Source organism: Leguminivora glycinivorella, chromosome 11 (assembly GCF_023078275.1).
Source record: "Leguminivora glycinivorella isolate SPB_JAAS2020 chromosome 11, LegGlyc_1.1, whole genome shotgun sequence".
In the NCBI taxonomy this organism is placed as follows: Eukaryota; Metazoa; Arthropoda; class Insecta; order Lepidoptera; family Tortricidae; genus Leguminivora; species Leguminivora glycinivorella.
In genome coordinates this window covers 13,552,743-13,579,208 of record NC_062981.1, presented here as the reverse complement: position 1 = coordinate 13,579,208, position 26,466 = coordinate 13,552,743, and the positions used below count along the sequence as shown (strand labels likewise).

At 39.4% G+C, this 26,466-nt stretch overlaps 1 protein-coding gene across 2 annotated transcripts; it reads left to right on the top strand.

Annotated features, from left to right (window-relative positions):
* Nucleotides 1–157: 157 nt before the first annotated feature.
* On the top strand, nt 158–23,587 carry LOC125231098 (succinate dehydrogenase [ubiquinone] flavoprotein subunit, mitochondrial). Of its 2 annotated transcripts, XM_048136444.1 has the most exons (14): nt 158–315; nt 722–980; nt 1,719–1,792; nt 3,333–3,508; nt 3,962–4,114; nt 5,199–5,356; nt 7,306–7,470; nt 8,495–8,625; nt 8,787–8,855; nt 9,709–9,906; nt 12,818–12,962; nt 18,419–18,654; nt 19,030–19,196; nt 23,074–23,587. In XM_048136444.1, the coding sequence occupies exons 1-13, from the start codon at nt 268–270 to the stop codon at nt 19,183–19,185; spliced, it is 1,968 nt and encodes a 655-aa protein (XP_047992401.1). In that variant the 5' UTR covers nt 158–267; the 3' UTR covers nt 19,186–19,196; nt 23,074–23,587. The 2 variants fall into 2 exon arrangements, with proteins under 2 accessions (XP_047992401.1, XP_047992399.1); XM_048136442.1 differs by lacking the exon at nt 8,787–8,855 and having other exon boundaries at nt 8,495–8,694.
* Nucleotides 23,588–26,466: the final 2,879 nt, after the last annotated feature.

Here is a 26,466-nt window from a genome sequence, read left to right as displayed (position 1 = left end):
CACGCTATAACCATACCGAGCGCATCGATCAGCCGCTTAGTTCCAACGCGCGCCAATAGATGGCGCAAAAACTATATTGCGAAACGGGACAATGACGTCATCTTTTTCGTGCATGCTGCCCGTAGTAACGAGTTATTAGACGTTATCACGTCAAAAATTGTCACGCAATGTGATAGCTACGTTTGACAGTGCAATCTCCACGAAAACTTCGATCGTTAGTGTATTTTTATTGAATTTGACCTCAGGGTGCGAACAGAGAGTTCCATCATGAGTTCAATTATGAAAGCCGCCGTTTCCCGAAGCCCTGCATCATTGGTAAGTCACCACAGAAGTTTCTTATAAAAGAAAACAAGTTATGTAATACATTCTCTGGAGATGTTTTGATCGGCCACCTTCATTATTTTGTACTTATATGTTGCGCAACTAATTAAAAATTGTTATTTACTATAATTATTTCCCTACTATTAAAAACCCCATAGGTAAAATTTAACATCCGGATTTTGTCCAGGGTATCCCCACTGTTTCCCGAATATTTCTAAATTTCCAAATGTTGTAAGAAAATATATTTGTAAATAAATACAAACCTCCTTATATTTACAGCGGTGAGATTGCCTTTCTATTCAAAAGTTATTATATTCATGAATTGTCTTACTACTCTCACTTGAGTACAGTAAACACACCTATAGAGTAAACAGTCACATAGGTATTTTTCTTTTTCCAGGCATCATATTTATACCGAAGACTCCACTTGACTGCTGGAGGTGCTGCTAAAGATGGTGGCTCATCAAACACAAACATGACCAAGGCCTATACTGTGGTAGACCACAAGCACGATGCCTTGGTCATTGGAGCCGGAGGCGCAGGGTTGCGTGCGGCTTTCGGTCTGGTGCAGGAGGGGTTCAAAACTGCCGTAGTTACTAAGCTGTTCCCTACAAGATCTCACACTGTTGCAGCCCAGGGTGGGATCAATGCTGCCTTAGGTATGGTTGGTTGTAATTTTGTACAGTAAGAAACACTTTCTTCTCGTTATTTTTTGTCACATTTGACCGGTTCGAGTCCCGACTGAGGCAAGTGATTTTTCATAAATCCTTAAATGCAGAATTTATTGTTTTAAAAAACAAAGGAAAGTCTCCCTTACACAAAATGTGCTATTTACAATATTTAAGGTAGTTGCCATTGATGTGGCATTCGATTTTTCCACACTGTATAAGTAAGTATTGTTTATTGGTTACTAGCTTCATATCAATTTCAAGTAGAAGTCTAAATTGCTATAAATAACCATTTTAGTCCCTTTTCAAGAGTATATGAAAGTAAAGGTTTAAAAATATATTTCATAATGTTTGAAAATTTCATCATTAAAGTTTAAAAAGTAAAACAAAATCTTCTCCATATTGAATAGTCATTTTTGTACATTTTTCTTTTAACATATGTATTTTAGAGTGCTGAGAGTTTGTAGATTTTTAAATATTTCCAATCATAAACATTTTCTTGGAGCCACCTGCACTGGTATCTCTTGAGTGTAGGCATCTAGAAAACTTTATGATAGCTACAGATACATCACATACAGCTATGCCTTTTCCATAGCACTGACTAGATGCAGACTTTCAAAAGATGCTGGTCTGAGGTGGTGCTTATGTTATTATGTCCAAAGTATTTCAGAAGAATTTGCCATTTTCATATCTTTCTTTTTAGATCAATTTCATTTTATTATTTTCAAGGTAATATGGAGGAAGATAGCTGGCTCTGGCATATGTATGACACAGTAAAGGGCTCAGATTGGCTTGGAGATCAGGTAAATTGTATTCAAAATAACTTAAAATAATTAAATATATAACAAATGAACAATTACATTGAATGGGTTAAATTTTAAATAAGGCAACAATTATACAGATAGGTTAAAAATAAAGTTAATATAATCGACAATGAAACACATTAATTTACCCTATAGGGACCCTATACCCTATGTAGATATCAACACTTGATAAGTAGATTAAGGTAAATTAGCTATGTATTGGATACTGAAATTAAGCATTTTAACTCTTAATCAACCATAATGACTGAATCAATGGGCCTATGATACTTCTTAAGAATTTATATTAAAGGAAATTTTTATGGTTTTACTATTATCTTGTATTGTTTTTTTACCTCTTACGCCATACCATCCGTAACGAATTTACGTCATATAAATAAAATCAATATTTCCATTACCTCCGTAAACGTGTAAAAAAATTCCTTGTAAAGTCATTCACGTTTTAAAACGGCTTCGGGTCAATCCGCGGCAGGAGTAACGTAAGTCACGATTATGACATGTTCCATTTATTCACTATGCAAGTTCAAGTGATAATCTATTTCTAAATAAGTGTTTTTTCCCGATATATGCATAGATCCTTTCATTTGTAGCTGTAGTTCAAATAAACACTCAATGAAGTCGTGACTCACGTTACCTTTCTGGCGCAGTCGGTAGTGACCCTGCCTGCTACGCCGCGGTCCCGGGTTCAAATCCCGGTAAGGGCATTTATTAGTGTGATGAGCACAGATATTTGTTCCTGAGTCATGGATGTTTTCTATGTATATAAGTATTTATATATTATATATATCGTTGTCTGAGTACCCACAACACAAGCCTTCTTGAGCTTACCGTGGGCCTCAGTCAATCTGTGTAAGAATGTCTTTTTTTTTTTTTCTTTACGTGGATTCACCCCTTCAATGCATGCAACTCGTTCTTCATTCGACATGCAAAGTGGTGTAATTTGCGGAACTAAGTAGATATAAGTAGTGATTATGTTTGTTACCAATGACCGCAACGACATAGAGACTTGCTTTTGTTTGTATTGTTTGAGGCAAGGTCGTTTGGAGTTTATACAGCTTTAGTTATTTTCCTATGTATATGTGTGAAAATGCCGCACCTTTTAGGATCATATAGCTTTATGTAGTTGATGTCACGTGTGTCCATTCTATAATAGATGACCAGTTCTCATTGAATGAATGAATAAGTTCCTTTATGATTTTTTAGGCTTATTTTTTAATGACATACCTACTTCACATCGCCTAACAGACTTTATCAAGTATCAGAGATTAGTTATACTTTGTAAACAATGCAGATACAATACAAAGTCATTAAAAACGAAACATTCTATGATTTATTAAAATTAATGTGTTTCGAGGCGTCTCCTCGACATAGGTCCCGTAGTAAAAGCTTTAGAGTCTTTAGACGTCAGTGAGAGTCATTTTATGCAATTCGAAAAGTTCGATTTCGTTGCTAAAGCGTATGAAATTAACGAAACCCCAACCTCTTTCCAAAGCCGATCTATCAAAGAATTTTATTTCACCAGGACGCCATCCACTACATGACCCGCGAAGCTCCTCACGCCGTCATCGAACTCGACAACTACGGTATGCCATTCTCCCGCACACCCGAGGGCCGCATCTACCAGCGCGCGTTCGGCGGCCAGTCGCTCAAGTTCGGCAAGGGCGGCCAGGCGCATCGCTGCTGCGCTGTCGCGGACAGGTAATATACCCTATATCTAGTGTCTATGATAAGATACTATAGGTACTAGACAACTACGGCACACCTTTTTCAAGCACACCCGAGAGTCGTATCTACCAGCGCGCATTCGGTGGGAAGCTGAAAGGTAATATACAGATTTTGTTAGGGGACCAATGGTGAAATCTTGGAATAAATATTGCTTTTATTTTTAAGTTTTCATACTTTCCGTTTATTTCCATGCAATAGCTATATTTTTTTCATTCGCGATTTCGACATTGGTTTCATACTAGAAGTTGATCAATTTATGATCTCTAAAGTTGCTACGCAGAGTATGACTAAAAATATCAGTCTGTATATTCCCCACTAAAATATGACGGTGTAATGATAGCTATCACAGAACCTTTAAGAACAAACCTGCATAGCACCAGTCTGGTTACTAAATTATACTCAAAATTTTATTTATTCTGTCTACAGAACTGGGCATTCCCTGCTGCATACACTCTACGGGCAATCCCTCCGCTACGACTGCGAGTACTTCATCGAGTACTTCGCACTGGACCTGCTGATGGAGGACGGCGTCTGCAAGGGCTGCATCGCCATCAACCTCGAAGACGGCACACTGCACAGGTATGCATTGCTAGGTCATGAAAAACGCACATTTTGATAAAGTACATACTTATAATTTGTAGAATTTAGATATCATTATTATTAAAACCTCTTTAGATTTGCTCAATGCTCCTATTTCAAGAGCTGGAGCACCTGATAAGGCACTATACGAATATAATGTCAATAATTTAGAGGAGGATAAAAAAAAGAGCGGCAGAGAGAAGAACGGAGAGGTAGAAGGCCAGGCTTTTGAAGATCGATGATGAGTTTAAATTGGTACAGTATAAAGCCCCACTCACGGTACGATTCATCGCTTCGATCGATTGGACAGATATCGTGACGATCGGTCGCATTGAAAGCGCCAGCCACACACGAGACGATCGATCGTTTACGATATCGTAAACGATCCCCCCCGCCCCCGTTACTCGCACGAGACGGAATAATAAAATAAGTAGTTAAGTATGAGATAAAAATAGTATCGATGGTCGCAAGGGGCCACACCTTTCGATCGCACGGGATTTTGTTGCGATTTGCGATATCGTATGCGATCAGGTAAATCGTTAACGATGTTGACATACACTGTCGATCGGTCGTTTCGATTAATCTGTTGCGACGGATAGATATATCGTACCGTGAATGGGAGGGGGCTTAAGGCCTAGCAAGCTTTATAACATTTACAGTAGATGTCGCTAGAGCCTACCTATAGGACAGGCCCTTTATAATAGAAAGTTTCGCTAGTTATGGATGAAAACTTGGTAACTCAGATGGCAAAGCACTGGAATAGTGATCCAGAAGCCGTGACGTCAGGTGTTTTCAATTTAAAAAGTGAAAAAATAAACTAACCACAAAATTAAAATTTTGAAAAACCCCCGACCGCGGTTTAGCAGACCGATTTACATGAAACATGGCTAAGAACACTCCCGACTAACTCAGCTTTCAGACAAAAAAACTAAATCTAAATCGGTTCATCCGTTCGGGAGCTACGATGCCACAGACAGACACACACACAGACAGACACGTCAAACTTATAACATCCCGTCGTTTTTGCGTCGGGGTTAAAAATGGGAATAATTATTACTACGAGTATGTTTCACATGTGTTTCAGGTTTCAAGCCAAGAACACGATCCTGGCGACCGGCGGCACGGGCCGCTCGTACTTCAGCTGCACGTCCGCGCACACCTGCACCGGCGACGGCACCGCCATGGCGGCCCGAGCCGGTATACAGAACGAGGACATGGAGTTCGTGCAGTTCCACCCCACAGGTACCGTGTGTATACAGCCCCTCGCACACAGCTCCCTACAGGTGTCGTGTGTATATAGCCCCTCGCACTCAGCTCCCTATAGGTGCAGTGTGTATTTATACAGCTGCACACACTGCACCGGCGACGGCACCGCCATGGCGGCCCGAGCCGGTCTACATAACGAGGACATGGAGTTCGTGCAGTTCCACCCCACATGTACCGTGTGTATACAACCCCTTGCACACAGCTCCCTGCAGGTGTCGTGTGTATATGGGTGAATCAACTTTTTCTTGTTTGTTATTGCCATGGTTACGGTCCCCTGGGTCACCCTGGTTTTATGCAAAATTATGGTACTTAAACTATGCAATCCTGCATGTAGAGTAGTGGCAATTTAAATAAAGGGGTTGGTGGCACCAGAAAACTGCATGTTTGCATAGTTTAAATAGCATTATTTTGCATATAACCAGGGTGACCCAGGGGACCGTAACCATGGCAATAACAAACAAGAAAAAGTTGATTCACCCATATATACAGCTGCGCACACCTGCACCGACGACGGCACCGCCATGGCGGCCCGAGCCGGTATACAGAACGAGGACATGGAGTTCGTGCAGTTCCACCCCACAGGTACCGTTTGTATACAACCCCTCGCACACAGCTCCCTACAGGTGCCGTGTGTATATAGCCCCTCGCACACAGCTCCCTACAGGTGTCGTGTGTATATAGCCCCTCGCACACAGCTCCCTACAGGTGCAGTGTGTATTTATACAGCTGCACATTGCACCGGCGACGGCACCGCCATAGCGGCCCGAGCTGGACTACAGAACGAGGACATTAAGTTCGTGCAGTTCCACCCCACAGTTAATACCATCACTTTCAAGTACAGTCACCATCAGACATATCGGAGCGGCTGGGACGTTCAAAAATATCTGAACGCGCCCTAACACCTTGACAACAGAGGCATGCTCAGTTCAGATATCTGTGATATCTTGACCGCTCCTATATCTGATGGTGACTGTACCTCTACTGTGGCGGCATAGTAGGTCTGACATACATACATACAATCACGCCTGTATCTCATAAAGGGGTAGGCAGAACACATGAAACTACTACAGCTTCAGTGCCACTCTTGGCAAATAAGGGGTTGAAAGAAAACGAAACTGTGGCATTGCAGTGACAGGTTGCCAGCCTCTCGCCTACGCCACAATTTAACCCATATCCCATAGTCGCCTTCTACGACACCCACGGGAAGAAAGGGGGTGGTGAAATTCTTAACCCGTCACCACACAGGTATCAGGTCAGTAGGTCTGACTTACACTAATTACAGTGCCAGACGCTAAGCGTAAGATTTTTGTACTAAGCGTAAGACCGTACGTTTGTGAATGTAACTTTTGAGTAACCATCCATTTTTTCCATTACCACTGAACACGCGTGCCATATATTAACCAGTGGACACTCTAATTAATAATAATGCAAACATTGTAAAACATGGAAGAAAATGGATCAGTTGCATTTGCCCCCCAGTTGAAATTGCACTGCTGTTCCTTATGCATTGCAAATCTTATTTTTGGAGTACAGATGGCCCTCCGAAATTTCGACCTGGCATATAATGAACCACTTGTCGCACTAGTGCGTAAAAAAAACACCATCTGTACTGAAATAGTACATCTCGATACAAGTGCGAAAAAGAGGAAGTTCGAAACGAGTGGCAATAAATTTAAATCGACACGAGTTACGAATTCCCTTTTCGCACGTGTATCGAACGACGTTTTTCAGTACAGATGAGCCTCCAAAGTTTCGACCTAGCATATAATGAACCACTTTTCGCACTAGTGCGTAAAAAAAACACCATCTGTACTGAAAAAGTTTTTAACAATTGATTATAAAGAGATATGAGTCAAAATATCCATTGGTGTATTATTTTTAAAAGTAGAAATTTGTAAGTAAATAGGACCGCTTTCAATTTGCAGGAATCTACGGCGCCGGCTGCTTGATGACCGAGGGTTGCCGCGGTGAGGGAGGTTTCCTCGTGAACGCCAAGGGCGAGCGCTTCATGGAGCGTTACGCGCCCGTCGCCAAGGACCTGGCCAGTCGCGACGTCGTGTCTCGTGCCATGACTGTTGAGATCATGGAAGGTAAGATCCAGTTCATTATGTCAAGATTGTCAAGACAAGTGGCTAATCGTGTCATATTTTACGAAAACCTGACCGGCGGATATCGTCCGACGAACTGGTCATTCGTGGGCCCCTAATTTTTTTAATTCAGGACATTAGATTGCAGAATATCCGATGTGCACATCACTGATTGACCAATAAACTAAGCTGTAAGCTGCAAGCTTTGGGACACCAGTATCACACGAAATGATCAAATCTGACTCTGAAAGGAGCAATCCGTCTTTTTCAACTTAGCGTTTTCACGGCCTAAGCGCCAGGGTCCGCTTTCTCGCTCAGTCTTCTCCACTTTGCGCGGTCTTCGGCATCTTGAGGTGTGATTGTTCTTTTCCATATCCGCCGTCACGACGTCCAGCCAGCGCTTCTCAGGCCTACCGCGTCCGCATGACCTATGCGTAACCCGCGAGCGATGCTTAAGAAATCCTCTCTGAATATAATCGGTTTAAACCGGCGCTACATAGGCAATATTAGGCTACTAGACTCTTATCGAATTTGGCACAAGAAATGATTGTTTCCTGTAGTAAATGACATAAGAAACCAATGTCTATAGATTTTGGGTATTAAAAGTGTATGGTGGCTACGTATTTTCGATTAAAAATGTGTGTAATATTTTTTTTAACTTTGGCCACCGAAAACGCTGTCAGACGCCAGCGTGTAGTGACGTCATAGAGCCTAACTTAACTTCATGACGAGTCAATCACTGACATGATGAACTTTATGCCTCATAACTTAAATGTCAGAAAATTTTGTGCTCAATTCGATTTACGTCATGCGCAGACAATCTATAGATTAACATGGCTAATGATGCTTTTGTCTGATTAAGTGAAAGTGTAGTTTATGTTTTTTTTGCGATTTTCAAGTCGTAATAAAATATGGTAGTATTTTTTTCGGTTAATTGGACAGTAATTAATAATATAAGATAGACTTTAAAAAAGGGTCAAGTAGCCTATTGTTGGCTTTTCTGTCATACTTCCTATAATGTGTTCAGGTCGCGGCTGCGGGCCGGAGAAGGATCACGTGCACTTGCAGCTGCACCACCTGCCGCCCGACCAGCTCAAGCAGCGCCTGCCCGGCATCTCCGAGACCGCCATGATCTTCGCGGGAGTCGACGTCACCAAGGAGCCCATCCCCGTGCTGCCCACGGTCCACTACAACATGGGAGGCACGCCTACCAACTTCCGGGGAGAGGTCTGTACTCTGTCGTCACATCTGCTAACCAACTGTAGCGTCTGCAGGCCTCTGAGACTGCCATGATCTTCGCGGGAGTCGACGTCACCAAGGAGCCCATCCCCGTGCTGCCCACGGTCCACTACAACATGGGAGGCACGCCTACCAACTTCCGGGGAGAGGTCTGTACTCTGTCGTCACATCTGCTAACCAACTGTAGCGTCTGCAGGCCTCTGAGACTGCCATGATCTTCGCGGGAGTCGACGTCACCAAGGAGCCCATCCCCGTGCTGCCCACCGTGCACTACAACATGGGAGGCACGCCTACCAACTTCCGCGGAGAGGTAAGCCATCACACCTATCCCTGAAACGCTCAAATCTACGACACTCATACCTGTCCTGTCTACCGACGTGCGTAGCTTACGGCCCAGCCACGACATTGGTCTAAGCGCGACAGCGGTGAGCGGCAGCCATACGTGCGAATGAAAATTCCCATCGCTGTGTCTCGCTCCAATGTATGGCCGCCGCTCACCGCTGTCGCGCTTAGCCCAATGTCGTGGCTGAGCCGTTACGCATAATTTTAGTGACTTTCTGTAGCATTTATCGACGTTTATAAGAGCGTAGAGATATAAATAGTAGGTACTAGCAGCGGCTCGTCCATATAAATCGATTCCCACCGGCCGATTTGCCTGAAATTGATTACTAGTAAAGTACCTAATGTTAAGGTAGGTTTCTTTTTGCTCAGTGTTGCCTAGCAGAAATTTTCACCAGCCGCCACTGGTAGGTACCTCTTTGATTTTCGCTAGCTCGTTATTTTGTGTAATGTTAAATTTGGTCGGTGGTCTGTTAGTTCTGAAGCGGGCTACGTCAAATCATAAAGCCACGGTTAAAACGTTGAAGTCAATTGCATATTTTATTTTTCATCTTTCAACTGAGGGTGCGACTCCCCTTCAGTGTTAACTCCAAAAACGAGCCAGTTAACGGGGCACCTGTTTTTGGCTGTCGATGTTATTCCTTACATAAATTTGTTCTCCAGGTGATCACCCACTACAACGGGCAAGACAAGGTGGTCCCCGGGCTGTTCGCGGCGGGCGAGGCGTCGTGCGCGTCCGTGCACGGCGCCAACCGCCTCGGCGCCAACTCGCTGCTCGACATCGTGGTGTTCGGCCGCGCCTGCGCCCTCACCATCTCCGAGACCTCGCGCCCTGGCGACACGCAGGCGCCGCTTAAAGACGTGAGTAACAAGTCCATGGACTGTGCCAACTGCCTCGGTGCAGACTAGGGTTGCCAACTTTTTTTTAGGGAAATATAGTATTTTCGAAAATTCCATCTAAAAAATATAGTACACCGAAATAAAATATAGTACGGTACACATAATCGATAACCAAGTCGTAGAGATCGTTCTTTCTGTCCACTCAAAGTGGCTCCATTCGGTTTTCATCGATTTTTAACAAGTTTTGTGTTGCATTGGTTCTCTTATTTAAGTATCGTCGAAAGTTGTATGGCCGAATATCACTTCCCAACTCACGTTTCAGGGAATTTTATTCCGCCGAATGTTCATTTCCCAACTTATTGTTTTATTTGCCAAGCTCACATTTGGCCTTTTTTTAAAAAGCAAACTTTCATGTTGTTTAATGTTTTACTTAGCGTAATATGTAACTAGTTGTTTATTGTATGTAATTTCCCAAATGTTTTATTGAACACCAACAATATATATGGCGTATTTCGAAAAATATGCAATAATGAGTCTTCTATCACTTTGTAAATTTATTGACAGGTATGCAATTTTTACTTACGTACCTATTAATATTCTTTTAATTTCAATAGTTACCTACTTACTTTTTTACAAGACTCATATAAAAAAAAAGAATACCCATATTATAAGTACTTATATTTTTTATGTAATTTGACATTGTTTTAAAAACATTTTATTTAAATGAAATCTAGACTTTTATAAAAATGCAAAAGCGATTTTAATTTTAAACTAATTAAGGCAAAAATTATAACCAAAGAACCAGTTTCGGTTCTAAAATAGTTCAACTTTGATGCTAAATATCACAGAATCAATGAGCTGTGAAGTAGGTACCTAATTATGGGATGCTAGTTTGTTTAAAGACGATGCTTTTAAGACGATACGGTAGGGGTCAATTCTCCATACAAACGCTCTCGACTATTTCCTCCCTGGTTTTTGAAGATAGAGCAATGATTTTTTCAACACAGATTGTTATTATTTTTATCTGTGTCGGACCATTTTGATTTTTTTGATATTCTGCTTTTTAAAGATTCTAGAGCCAATCAAAAATCTCCAAAAACGGCCTTTTTCATTGTGGCGCAAAAAAAGGTGTGATACTCAAGATTGGTAACAATTAACCAAAAAAGCTAAACGGTCCGACATAGATTATTTCATTGTTATTCAGATTCTCAAATTTCGTTCCGATTGATTAAGTTTTGAAGGAGGAAAGAGTCGAGAGCGGAACCTCGATTTAAAATTTTTTTTTGAAATATCTTTTGACTGAGTTGTTCTTAATGGACAATTATTTTTCGATAAATCTAGTTAATAACACTTGTATATTTAACTAAAATTAAAAAGTTGAAAGGGGGGCTCCTTTCCATTTTAGCATTTTCGCTACCGTATCCTCTTAATATGATATGCTTTAGAAACTATCGTAATATTCATAATACCAATGGATTCAAATCGAAGCTCATCGGAGTAGAGAATCCCCATAAGAAATGTCGTTATTTAATATATCATGGAAAAAATACAAATGTTTTCAAACAACAGTGGCTTTATACCTACGTAACTGCAATATTTGCAGGTCAGAACGAAATAATTAAATGTACAGTGAAAGTTAAGTATGAATAAAAGCGCGAGCGGAGCGAGCGCGAAATTTTTTTCATTATCATAACGCCGCTCCTGGCGGTTTGACCCTAGTGTAAATTCGCCACTGGCATGGACCCCAAAAATATAGTACTTTTGCGTACTATATATGTTTCATTTAGAATATAGTACGCTGGGCCAAAATATAGTACAGTACTATATTATATAGTACGGTTGGCAACCCTAGTGCAGACTCACTTTCAACTCATCGTGGCATTCGACCGAGCTTGCGCTATTACCATCTCTGAGACCTCGCGCCCTGGCGACACGCGGGCGCCGCTTAAAGACGTGAGTAACTAACACGTACTCTTAGGGCAAGATAAGTTAGTGACCGGTGTGTAGGCGACCAAAGAAGAGCAGTGCGAGGCGTATCTCGGCGCTAACTCTGCTAGATATCGTGGTGTTCGACTGGGCTTGTCCTATCATTGTGCTATCATCATCTCAGAGACCTCTCGCCCTGGTGACACGCAGGCGCCGCTCAAAGACGTAAGTAACTAAGATATACATATTTGGCAATACCAGATAGTGCCCGGTCTGTAGGCGACCGGAGAAGAGCAGTGGAAGTATTGCGGCGACAACTCTGTGCTAGATATCGTGGTGTTCAGTTGGGCTTGCGCTGTCACCATCTCTGAGACTTCCTGTTCTGGCGCCACACAAGCGCCGCTTAAAGACGTGAGCGATACATATTTGACACAACCAGATAGTGTCCGGTCTGTAGGAGACTTGAGAAAAGTCGTGAGAGGCAGTTCACGGCGCCAACTCGCAGGTCGATTTTGTGATGTGCAGGGCATATCACCGAGATCTCATGTCCTTGCGGCATGGTGCTCAAAGACGTAAGTAAACACAAAGATGATCGAGTATTATATGTGTAATCACAGTGCATAGACTGCCATATCTCGACACAGGCTTAAAACTTTTGAACCTCAATTTTGACAATTTGGTCGTTATTCTTAGCTCGATATGTGTAAAAATGTCAAATATTAACATTAGCGCTATCTAGCCGAGCGTCCCGTGCTCAGTAAAAATAGGAAAATTATAGAACGGATTGCACAGATAAACGTTGTGATGTGTAACTAAAGTGGTTTCCAACACGCACCAGTTGCGTTTTTGCAAAAATATTTGTTAAAATTACTGATTTCAATTGTAAAATGAGTAGACTCAATAGTCATTTTTTTACCTATAGTGGAACAGCAGGACTTTAGTCAAAAGCTCAAAGATAAAAGATGCCGCTTATCGAAACAAGTATTACAACGCACATGTTTTACAGACAACTGGTGAAGCCAGCGTCGCCAACTTGGACAAGATTCGCTACGCAGACGGCAGCATTTCCACCGCAGACCTGCGCCTGAGGATGCAGAAGTGTATGCAGAAGAACGCGGCTGTCTTCAGACAGAAGAGCACTCTCGAGGAGGGTGAGTACCGACTACAACTACAGACTAGTGATGCGGTAACTTGGACAGTCAGCATCGAACATACTATGCTACGCATATGATAAAGCGCCAACTATATTGGACACGTCTTTATATGTATTTGAACCCTGCGCTGGCACAGTATATTCAATGCTGACAGAACGAAATACTTTACGTAGACCAGACGGCAGCATCTCTTGAGAATGCAAAAGAATGCTGTCGTCGTCCGGCAAATTTTCTAGTGAACTCCGGTAGCTATTTAGGAAGTGCAATGCTCTTGCGGTAGATGTCGCTAGGGGTCCCAAATGGTGGAAATATTTGCTGGTAAAGGATGAGGCTTTCGTTTCTCATTTGGCAGAGCGTTATCGATCCAGATAACGTGAATTCAAGTCTAACCCAAGGCAGTAATTTTTCCACTTTTAAATTGTACACCATCTAGTTCTGGAGGAGATGAATATAACACTGATGAAGTGCTGAGTGACGTTAGTTAGTCGATCAATAGGGGTGATGACATGAATCGCGTATATGTGGCATTATCTGGGTAAAGGGACCTCATTTCAATTAATTTATTTGCCTTAAATTGTATGTTTACATAAGATGGTACATGTTTAATAAGTTTCAATACAATTTTACCAGATAAGTAGCATTATTTAAACAATTAGACTTATATTGACCGGGATATAGACCGTGATTACCTTTTTGATTTTTGTCGAGCTCCCGATATTTCGACGCAGTTGCATGCATCATGATCACGGAAAACTGACGAAGGCGGGTGGATGTTAAAGTTGTATAGACAGCGCGCGATCTACCCTCCTTCGCGCGCGTCGGCTGCGTTCACTTTCAGCGTTACCACTGGTCGCGTTCACACTCGATGGTCTGTCCAAACACACTACACTCACAGTGTCACTACGTTTGTTCAATTCTGACTTCACCGGTTTTTTACACAAACAAATCACTGGATTCCATACATTAGATAGTTTGAAGCCATCCTCACGATTGAAATTTTTATATTTGTGAATCTCAATGGCTTCTCTTACCAATCTCGGTATGTAGTGGCGTTCCGTCGAAATTACCTTAGGACTATGCAACTCGATCCAATGATTTGCACCCGACTCAATGAGATGTTGAGCAATAGCAGACTTGCGAGTATCGTTCTTTTTGACTGCAGCAATGTGTTCTTTAATTCTGCAGGCAATAGTGCGCTTGGTCTGCCCTATGTAAGAACTGCCACAACTGCACTCAACTTTGTACACACCAGGTTTTTCCAGAGGAAAATTGTCCTTAGGTGACCGCAAGAACTGTGCAATTTTCCTGTGTGGGGTGAAGATAGTTTTTACAGAGTAATTGTTTAGTATTTTAGAGATCTTATCTGTCACTCCCTTTACGTACGGCATAAACGCTGGTTGTCTCTCTACGCGATGAGTGAGGTGCTTGGGTTTTGCATCCCGTTTATTAACGTTAACTCGGTAACCATTTCTCCTCAGGACTCTCTGAACATGGTTCAACTCCTGTACAAGATGAGAGGAGTCACACAAAGCGTGTGCTCGATTGGTTAATGATGTTACGACCGAGTTTAACTGTCTGGGATGATGGTGTGAGCTCGCATGCAAGTAACGATCTGTATGCGTCGGTTTCCTATAGACAGAGTGTCCCAGCATGCCCTCGGCTCCAACCTTCAATATAAGTCTAATGAAAATAACCGTGAATCATTCAAAACTCTTATTTAAACAATGTTTACAAAAGTAAAACTAGCATGCAATACATTTTATTTTATTTTACAATCTGAAAGTACTCTTTAAGACTATGTACACAGCTCGATAAGATATTTTTTTTTACGATTGAAGAATTTAATGGATGAAAGAGACTTTATTTCTATCGGTACCTTATTCTCGATGGCGCTTACGGCGTTATGGGCGATGTTCGTGTACAAATACGACGCCGCGGGACGTAAGCGCCACCGACAATAAGGTCCCTTTACTCAGATAACGTCACATATATGAAGTGTTAAGTTGTTACATTAGCAGGTAATGCTAGAATGCTAAGAAACATGATTTTATAGAAAACTAGCGTTTGCCCGCGGCTTCGCTCGCGTTAGAAAGAGACAAAAAGTAGCCTATGTCACTCTCCATCCCTTCAACTATCTCCACTTAAAAAATCACGTCAATTTGTCGCTCCGTTTTGCCGTGAAAGACGGACAAACAAACAGACACACACACTTTCCCATTTATAATATAAGTATGGATGCTTTCATTGATTCGTGGAGTTTTCGTACGTCACTGTAAGTTGAGCCCTAAAAACTATTGATAAAGGATAAGATTGCACGTGATAAAAAACGTTTTAATTTTCATACAAATTGTGCGGGAAAAGTTTTCCTCAATGTATGGCTCTTGAATGTCAAATGAACATACATCAAAGTTTTGGTGCGGGATAATTAGTCTACACTAAGCAAAAAATACGTTAAAACTGTCACTAACTGTGTAACATGGTAAATACACACATTATTTTAATATTTCCTTTGTCAAAGTGTACCCCAGGCTCCGATGAGTCGTGGCGATATTTCTAAGCAAGTAATATACATATGGAGCCAATTACATATTTTAAATTCATAATTTGGTAAATAAGTTACTATAAAACTTGTGCCTACGCCAAATCTTGGGATTAGTTGTCAAAGCGGACCCCAGGCTCTCATGAGCCGTGGCAAATGCCGGGATAACGCAAGGAGGATAATGATGGTAAATTACTATCAACAAAGTTATAAATAAGTACATAAAATCATTCCCGCACTCAAAACAACGATGTACTAATGTAAATAAAAAGTTGTTGCATTTTAGCACACGGTGCTTATTAAAGTACTAGCGACCCTCGGCTTCGCATGAGTATTATACATAATAATTTTCCTCTTGCTTCTTCTTCTTATTGCTCTATTATACATAAAAAAAACACTCTATCTACTACAAAAAAAAAATAGCATTAGAATCCGTTGCGTAGTTTTAAAGGTCTCTAAGTAAGAATTCGTAAGAATACGCTTTCGATTTTCTTGTGGTCTGTATGTATACATATACATACAGACCACAAGAAAATCGAAAGCGTATTCTTTAAATATCTTTCAATTTGACGGCCTAACTAAAGACAACGGCCAATGCCCATTGGAATTTATATCCAAAGGCGCCCTAATAATGGCTACTTGTCATAAATCAAGAACACGCACATGTGAAACAGTGAATACACCCGGGGATCCTCCATGTATAGAAATACCACGCGCCCCAAATATTCAATCGAAAGTAGACTCTCTGTCAAAATCCTAACAGTCGCAAGTTGTGTTTTAAAAATCGATGCATTATTCAAACTACCACTATAGAAAGGTTATAGCTAAAACATGTGCATAAAAATTAGACCGTCCGTTGGTACCCTTGAATTTTTTGCTACAAAATCTGGTAGTTATCCACAAAAAACACATGACAGAAAAGAACGAGTTTTTTGGTCGGCAGCGTGTGGCCAGAGACGAACTTAAATGTTTCAATTGTTTCTGACATAAATGGTTTAACCTTTTTTTTATGATGATCCCTTGGAACAATGAGTCCCATTGTGCCAAAGTAAGGCTTTGGAATGCGCTGTTACTTGCTTGAACCTGTTGTACAATTTTATGTAAAGATTTCGTCTTGCAAATTTTGCTCATTTGCGGTTCGGTTCTTGGTAAATTATTCTACACGTGTGTATTTTTTAACCGACTTCAAAAAAAGGAGGAGGTTCTCAATTCGACAGATTTTTTTTTTATACATAAATTTCTTATGACACATACTATTTATGTGGTACGTATTTTATGACTAACTAGCGACCCGCCCCGGCTTCGCACGGGTACTATACCTACATGTAAACCTTCCTCTAGAATCACTCTATCTATTAAAAAAAACGCATCAAAATCCGTTGCGTAGTTTTAAAGATTTAAGCATACATAGGGACATAGGGACAGAGAAAGCGACTTTGTTTTATACTATGTAGTGATATTATGCCTTTGATATTATTATAATAAAATAAAAATAATGAATGTAAGTACTAAGTACATTCATAATACGCACTAATTTTAATAATCCGTGCTACAAGCATGTGTATCCGGGGTACGCGATACAAATTTAACACGTTCAAAAACTTCTTTGGCTTAAATGATGGCGCAGCCCTACCCAATCCTTCCTCCACTTCATAATTTTCCCTGTTTTGTTGATGCTTTGATACGTATTTGTAATATTTGTAACTATCTTTTTGTAAATAAATATTATCTACATAAATAATACGCACTAATAACAAAAAAAGTTGTTTTTCTTCGGTCTGTACATAAACACATGTGGGAAAACGTGTATTCTATTATAAAATATGGTTCATATCAAAGTGCGTGTATGCGTAAGCGTATTCAATTTCGATGAAGGTCGCGTCCTAAATTAAGGGCATCAATGCTCAACTACGTTGTTTAAAGTTAAATATAGAGTTTCACGGTTAAAGTAGCTGGCGTCTGTTACAACAATATTGTTTGCATACTTTACACGTGTAATTTAAATTCATAGAGATAAGACGTTTTTAAATGCAGAAAATGTTGACGCATCGCAGGTATTTTAAAAACTCTTCATAATGGAATGATTATCTATATAGGTAGGTAAATCAAATGTTTGTTTGCTTTTTTTGCTGCTTTAGGATTTGATTATCTTATCTTAAATATTTTAATTAAAATTGATAATAACATACACAAATAAACAATGACAAGTCTATGTCGTGTTCACATTTTAGAATTGATGAAATCTTGATGTAATATTGCACTTTCGATCGGCAGGAGACATCATGAAGAAGTAAATTCTATCCTAAGCATATCATAAATAAACAGCTCTAAAGTGAAGTCATCAAATTCTATGGTCTGTGCACGGAATCTACAATTTCAATGCACAAATATAAAATTTTCTTTATTGATAATAAACATAAAACGACAAACGTCATCGATAGAAACGTGTCGCAAGTGCAATATTTATGTGTGTTTTATATGATTTTTTACAGGCATTCCAATGTCGACCGTAAAATATTGCATAAGCTGATAGCATTGATTTATGTAAGCAAGCTGTGCAATATAATACATAGGTACATTTGATTTTAGGTAGGTATTACAAATTTACATAAATTACATTTTTGTTTCTCTGGAGGAAAAAGTAATCTGGGGTTTCAAATTATAATGGCGTTTCGAAAGCACTAGAATGCCTGATTAGGATGTAACTGAAACATAGTTTTCTAAGACTTACAAATCCGAATAATAAGAACCTTTTTAAGGAAGGGTTTACCTAACCTAGCAAAGGTATACATAAAGGTAAAATGGAGGACTACAGATTCTTTTTCAAATGCAACTTTATCAAACGTACAAGCGTACAAGCTGCCCATGTTTTACTAACATAAAGACGTTCCACTCAACCCACCTATTGTTTCAGGCCACAAGCAAATCCACGAGATCTACAAGCAGATCAAGGACGTCAAAGTCTCTGACCGCTCGCTGATCTGGAACAGCGACCTGATCGAGACCCTGGAGCTGCAGAACCTGCTCATCAACTCCGTGCAAATCGTGGAGGGGGCGCTAGTGAGGGAGGAGTCTCGTGGGGCACACGCGCGTGAGGACTTCAAGACCAGGCGTGACGAGTACGACTACTCCAAGCCTCTGGAGGGACAGGTGAGTGTCTCAGCTACATGGTATAGACTCTGGCACTGCAGAACCTGCTCAACTCCCTGCAGATCAGAAGGTGCGCTCCTAGCCTCCTTCTGACCTATAATATAACAGAGACCGCTGCACAGCCTGCCAATTTAACCCCGTTTGTGTAGTGAGTTTTATTTGTCACCTGACGATTTCTATCTAGAATAAATCTAAACAACTTTGTTGGAGTATCTATTCTTCACATTTCATTGAGTCTAATTAGTAAATTACATATCCATTTCAAACTACTGATCAAAAATATAGCAACATGTAAAAAGCGTATTGGGCGGTTTTCTGTGGGCAAGAGAAATATTTATGCCAACATTAATTCACCTGTATTATTTTCCTTAACAGACGAAGCTACCATTCGAACAGCACTGGCGCAAGCACACACTAGCAGAAACAGACGCGGCGACCGGCGCGACCAAACTGTCGTACCGGCCCGTCATCGACAAAACGCTCGACCAGGGCGAGTGCAAGACCGTGCCGCCGGTCATTAGGACCTACTAGGTTAATATTAGGTGAGTTCGATCCCTAACAGACGAAGCTTCCAGTCGAACAGCACTGGCGCAAGCACACACTAGCAAAAACAGACGCGGCGACCGCCGTTGATTAGGTCTACTAGCTTAATTTCGGCGTAGGAGTTCCGTTTGTTTGACTATCGCGGTTATCGCACTGATACGCATCTGCACTCTATCTTAGTGCGAACGAGACAATGCTATAGATGTGTATACCTACGTATACGCAGCCATCCAGCATTCGTCGCAACATCGATTCGTCAAATCGAGTTACGGCTGGCCCGCCATTGCTTTATTTTGTGTAACAGGTAAGGAGTAAGTGGATAATGTGTTCATCACTGATGAAATAACTAAATCCACAAAAAAAATCTGTGTCATGAAAAAAAAATTACGTTAATAGTTGTCAATTGACAACATTTCATATTTTTGAGTACTACTTTTTATTGTTTGGTTTGAAAGAACTCAATACTAAAAGATACACGTATTTTTTTATTTTTCCAAAAACTGCTATTTTAATGAGAAATTCCCTTTTTATTACTGCTTCGAGCAGAAAGAGCGTAAGTTACTAAGTTACAAATGTCAAGACACAGCTTCGTGACGTCACATGTGTTGTTTCATACACCTAAGGAAACGACAAAATCATTCCTAAAAAAAAGTTTTTACAGTACAGTCCGGTATGTCTGACTGTCAAGTGTCACTGTCAACCACTAGTGAATGACTACGAATCATAGACTAAGCCATGATTTTTTTAAATATCTTTGCTACAAACTGTGATAAATTTCACTGTCAAACTCAAGTGACATCCCAACTGGAAGATTTTTTTGATATAGTGGCAGCTGTAAATCAGCTATTTGACGTCACTTCCCCTTAAACTATTTTTAAGATTTTTTATGCTAAAAATGCGGAAAAAAAATTAAAAAAATGATTTATGTGATCTACAAGCGTATATCTCGAAATGGTTTTCGATTTAGGGACATTGAAAATTTTGAAACGTTGTCAATTCCGTTATACGTGTATAACTAAAAAAACACAGATAATCGGTACCACATAAATGAGTTGTTTTTCTTAGAGCGATATCTGACTCTTGTCTAATCTAAACATAAAATATGCAGGTATTTGTGAAATTAAAAACCAGCTTTAATATAGAAGTCATGAAATAAGATTATCGCTATCTCTACAAAGCAATTAATATTGATTTTGCTTTTTTGTACACGTGTTCACACCTTTCATTACTTGTGTTGTTAAATCAGTAAATATGAGAGTGGTTTGACTGTGACGCAAATTATGATGTTTGTCACCAAAAACAAACAACTTTTTAATCAATAACATTTATTCCAAGAAATATTTGTGTGTCAGACATATGTTTACAAGTTTCATAGAAATTTGTGCCAACGATCCCTACTACTGACATGCGTAACAAAGATTTCACTATTATCATTTAAAATGATAAAAATGTTTACAAAAGTAAGGTAGCCGGAACATGTACCCAGACAACGGTAATTGTTGTTATAACAAATAAATTGACTACTATAGAGATTTTGATAACCTCGTGTTTGGAGCATTTAAATTGCTGATATACTTATGTGTATAGGCCCCACATATTACACGTTCGCCCGACGATAACGGCCTGACAGTTTTTAAGAACTGTCACTTTTTGTGAATTACTGTGACAGGACGATATAGTATATAGTAGAGATGCAACGAATAGTTGTTTGGCCGGATACTGGATACCGAATATTCGGCCTAACCATCGGCCGAATATTCGGTATCCGGCCGCCAAATATTCGGACAGCAGAATTTTACCTACAATACCTACAATTTAAGCAGGGAGCGGGCGCGTCGTGCAGGTTTTGACTTGTTTCGTAGTGAACTTCGCGCGGAGTCCGTTTTTGTTTAAATGTTTATTTTTTTTTAATAATAAAGGGCTATGATTATAAGTATTATAACCGTAACTGTTTTTTTTTTCACATTTAATTTGTTTACTCCAAAATATTTCAATCAAAAATAACACATCCGGGGTCCGGCCGGATAGTACGTCACTATCCGGTATCCGGCTGAATATTAAAATAAGGGCCGAATAGGCCGGATACCGAATACTAACCGTATATTCGGTGCATCACTAGTATATAGTCAGACGAACTGGTATTGGTACCCTGTAGGCTCTTTAAGAAGCCTTTTAAAATGATTAACTCGTTTCTTAAATGTGCTGGATTTGAATATTTGGCGATGTAATTTGGGCGACAATATAATGATACAGAACATGAAACAGCTAATCTGATGGTAAAGACGAAGGCGGAGACACAAAATTAATTCATCCGGCGTATTATGCTTCAAATTTTATCACTTGTCCACGTGGATAAAGCATCTGTCACGCTTTGGCAAGTATGTCAGTGTGAGAGTGACCGTTGTCTTATCCACGTGGATAAGTGATAAAATTGGAAGCATGATACGCCGGCAGTTTTCGTTTCAACAAAGAGGATCGAGTATTACAGAGAGTTACTGTCGAAGTAAAATGTGTAATCACAGTGCATAGACTGCCATCTCTTGACACAGGCTTAAAACTTTTGAACCTCAGTTTTAACAATTTGGCCCATATTCTTAGCTTGATATGTTTTAAAATGTCAAATATTGATATTAGTGCCATCTAGCTGAGCGTACCCCAAATTAAGGTGTAATGCCATCTAGGCCACCGTACCTTCTCTGTATGGTACTGAGGTACGTTTTTTTCCTAGACTTTATCTGTCTATACGGAGTTATATATGTCTTTGGTTTTACAAACTATTTTTTTAAAACATTATTTGACTAGGTATCTAAACTATCCAACCTAACCTAATTCATTTCCATGATTTTTCGAGTTAATTTAATCAACTGTCTGACGTGCAGCAATAAAATATTCTAAACTCAATTATATGTTAAATCATGATTTTACGTCGCCTTATCTGACCGAATATTAAAACAATAACATTCATGTAAAATTTTGTTTGTTTGTTTAGACTGACAAACAATAGGTATCGTAAGACAAGGAGAACTATCTTTAAACTTCATTGCAAAATGATATTTATTTATTTATTTATTAGGAGAACAAACAGAGTTAAATGTACATACTTTTGTATAAAAACTAAATTATATGGTAAACATGCATTTACCTCCACATCAGTTCTCACCGAGACATACAATTGATACATTGAGTTTACGTCTAAAATTTTATTATATTATATTTATTATTTTATTATATATTATGTTATATGTAAACAATTATGTTATTGTTTGGCAAGTAACCGAATAGTAAACATATACTATATGATACTATATACTATACTATATGATACTATTTTCCTAAATTTCTGATGCCCCCATATTCATGAAGGAATAAGATTCTACGTATACATATGTATGCGGCGTTCTAAGCCTATGTCTCAATCTCGAGACGATTTAAGTCCCCCTTCAGTTGATCCTTCAACTGAAGGGTATATGCGAGCGACTTGTTTTCAAATGAATATGCATTAAATAAGAAAATACAATTTAAATTACAAAAGTATTTATGAAATAATGTTAACAGACTATATAGGTATGTTACCTACTTTATAGAGATGATAGATACTTTATAGAATGAAACGAATTGTAATTAATTTTGGGCAAAAACCTACATACATGGTTTTAGGTTCCCAAAGAAATTTCAAAGAACTGCAGCCAATCTCACGTTTTTTTTTTGTTTTACCGATACGTTCAGTAAAAATACGTTTCTCCTAGTAGCGTATTGTGTGTTAGCGACCTAATTTGAATGTTTACGTATTAGGCAAGCCAGGGGATTTATAAACGCCTCTCTGATGTAACCATGCTAATTTTGCACTCATTTATAAAGTTTTTGTTTGTGTTGCAGGTTATCTCCTCACGGGTGCTGACTGAGAAAAAACAGTATTCATTGACCGCCGCGCGTAGTAGTGTTCATTTCAACCATTATTTATATCGTTATTTATTTTAGTGTAGACTGGTTAAGTAATAACGTTTCAACGAGAATACTCCGTAAAATAGTACTAACTTCAACTAATCTTAATTCAGCGTACAAAACAGTGCCAGAAAGTTTATTACCAAATACGTATTTGCCTCTCTCAAGCCAGCAACTTATTGTATATTTTTTATAGTTCAGCATTTATTTTTTCGCTGTTTTGATAATGGACTCAGCAGCACCAGGTACTTAATATGATAAATGTGATAAGCGATATTTTAGTGTTGCTTTTAAGTACCGAACTTTTACCCGTACCATTTGTCTATACCTCATGAAATTTATTCTATTGTAATTATTGAAGGTGACGAGAATGACACCCAATCAAATGATGATGTTTAGAATTTAAGTGTACAAATAAATATATGTTTATGAAATGATACACCTTGCAGTACTGATTTTCATTTATATAAGTTTATATAAGTTATTCAAAAGTTACCCACCTACTAATCTATGTGATCGTACCAAAATCATTTATTGTAAATATGTGCTGATAATGATAACATAAAATACATATATTAAAATCACGAAACAGTTCTTGCGGGTGTAGTTGCCGTTTCTTTGGAATCCTTGTTTAGTACAGGATCCCTGCTCCGTCTTCACTAATCTATGTTGGTACCATTTGGTTTATGGAAGTATTTTTAACCCCCGACGCAAAAACGACGGGGTGTTATAAGTTTGACGTGTCTGTCTGTGTGTGTGTCTGTCTGTGGCATCGTAGCTCCCGAACGGATGAACCGATTTAGATTTAGGTTGTTTGAAAGCTGAATTAGTCGAATTAGTTTTATTAGTTTGAATTAGACGGGAGTGTTCTTAGCCATGTTTCATGATAATCGGTCCAATATGTCGGACGTTTTTTTCAAAATTTTAATTTTGTGGTTGGGTTAGTTTATCAAGCAGAAACTACTGAGCGATTTTATGGTGTTTTAAGTGAAGTATCCATTGGATAAACTCGCACACATGTGGCAGGCCGCCGTGGCTCAGTTGGCAGACCGATGTTCCATAGGTTCGAGTTCAGTCGGAGCTGTAGGTATGTTTTTCCTTAGAGATGAAAATTTCGCAGTACTCCGACTAAAGGCTAACCCCCTTATTCGTAAACCACTAAAGTTATTAAGCCGATAAAGTTCGTTTATCCCTTTCTATCACACCAATGCGTCGGAAAGGGGCAAACGAACTTTATCGGCTTGATAAGTTTAATGTACGTCTATGAATAAGGGGGTTAAACTGGTAGTGGTATGCTTTTTTGTCTGGAGAAATTGATATAAGTGTACACCTAACCTGCTCTTTACATGCATCCTGCTATACTTTAAAGGAATGCCAACACAAAGCTTTATAATTATAGATATAGGCTCCAGAGAACCAATGCCTATTTCAAATGACAATGACAACTATACGTAAAACGGACACATAAAAGGTCAGTACAAGATGTAGTGCGAAAAGATTTGCCTTCGTATTGTTACGGAAACGTACGAACGTGTCATGCTATTTAGTCAGCGTCAGTACAAGATGTACTGACATTGACTGAACTAGCATGACAAGTACGAACGTTTCCGAAGGAAACCCTTTTCGCACTATATCTGTAATTATTATTGCGAACTCGTGATTTTCTGTTACGTGCAGAGATAAAATCCGCGCAACAATGTAAAACTAGAGGAAAACGAACAACTGGCCCCGTAGCCGAATGGCATTTCTCCGACGCCAAACGAAAGCGATACGCCGCTGGCTCTGTCGCGCCAATACGCAAGCGCGATAGAGATAGATATCTACTAGCGCTTCGTTTCGTGAGCGTTTCTTGAGCGATTGTGCCATTCGGCTAGCCACCCTGAATACTTTCCAAGTATAACTACGAATCTGGGGTTAGACGAGTAGTCACCTTAAACCAAAGACATATAACTCCGTAAAGACATATATAACTCAGATATAGTCTAAGAAAAAAACGTACCTCAGTACCATACAGAGAAAGGTACATGGTGGCCTAGATAACATTACACCTTTGGGGTACGCTCAGCTAGATAGCGCTAATATTAATATTTGACGTTTTAACACATATCAAGCTAAGAATATGGGCCAAATTGTCAAAACTGAGGTTCAAAAGTTTTAAGCCTGTGTCAAGAGATGGCAGTCTATGCACTGTGATTACACAGTTTACTTCGACAGTAACTCTATAATACTCGATCCTCTTTGCCTTAAACTTATCGATCCAGTGAAGCGTACAGGCCCGGCCTTTGCCCTGTATTGCTATTATACTCTTTGAGAAAGAGGAACGAGCATTATTATTCTAATGTGTATTTTAGTTTTACATGCGCGAAAATCTTTGTCGTTTCTTTGTAACGCAAATTATACCTACTCGTTATGACTTAGTTACTCACAATACTTACCCGTTAGGAATAGCGAAAGTAACCATGACCAAAAGTATGGTGAATTTCAAAGCTAAACTATTATATATTCTGTTAATTAAACTAAAGCCAGCCAAATCGGACCAAGATAAACATACGTAAAAAACATGCTTTGAAATCCGTCCTCTAAAATTTAATATAGGTGTATGCCCTTTCACGCTAGTCATCGCCGATATTCTATTCTACTCGATTTACCAAATTATATCATAAGTAAAATCAGAATAGGTACAGAATTTTTGAATTCCATGACATGACTCCGGAGGACAAACGACACCTAGAATTTCCTTCCGAGCGTAACCGTAGCTACCACTAGTTTCCTATGCAAGTATGTACCTATACCTACCTAATAGTAATATTTAAGGATAAAGAAATGTTATAGAGGAAAAACGAATTTTGTTGACCTCTTCCAAATAAAGTTCCCATGAACATGAGCAGGCCTATCTAATAACTTACCGACGCAAGTAGATAGAAATATAAGATCAGCGTAATTTCTAAAGTAGGTCAATTTGCGACGCTTATTTTGCTCAATTTCACATCATTGACGTCAGGCGATGCAGCCTTAGCGTGGAAGAAAACCGAGGTTAATACTAATAAATATCTACTAGTAAGGGAATAATGACGTACAGTCAACAACACAGCTGTGAATGCAGACATAGTGCCAAAAATGTGTATACAGAAACTGAAATTTTTATTTCAGTTTATAGTTAAAATAATAGTAGTATGTCTACTAAAAAACACAAATTAAAATATTTCCTATGAAATAATTAAATTTGGTCTTAGAGTGATGTAAGTACAGAACTTTATTGCCCGTACCACAGTATATTAATAAAGAGTAATACTATCGTACAGTATGGCCACTCCCGCTCCCCGCTGA

What these genes read in the sequence shown, in the direction of transcription:
- LOC125231098 (XM_048136444.1), top strand. Translation starts at nt 268, where the DNA reads ATGAGTTCAATTATGAAAGCCGCCGTTTCCCGAAGCCCTGCATCATTG. An exon ending in CCCGAAGCCCTGCATCATTG is followed by an intron (nt 316 to 721) that starts GTAAGTCACCAC and finishes TTCTTTTTCCAG; the next exon opens with GCATCATATTTATACCGAAG. An exon ending in CTACCAACTTCCGGGGAGAG is followed by an intron (nt 8,856 to 9,708) that starts GTCTGTACTCTG and finishes TTTGTTCTCCAG; the next exon opens with GTGATCACCCACTACAACGG.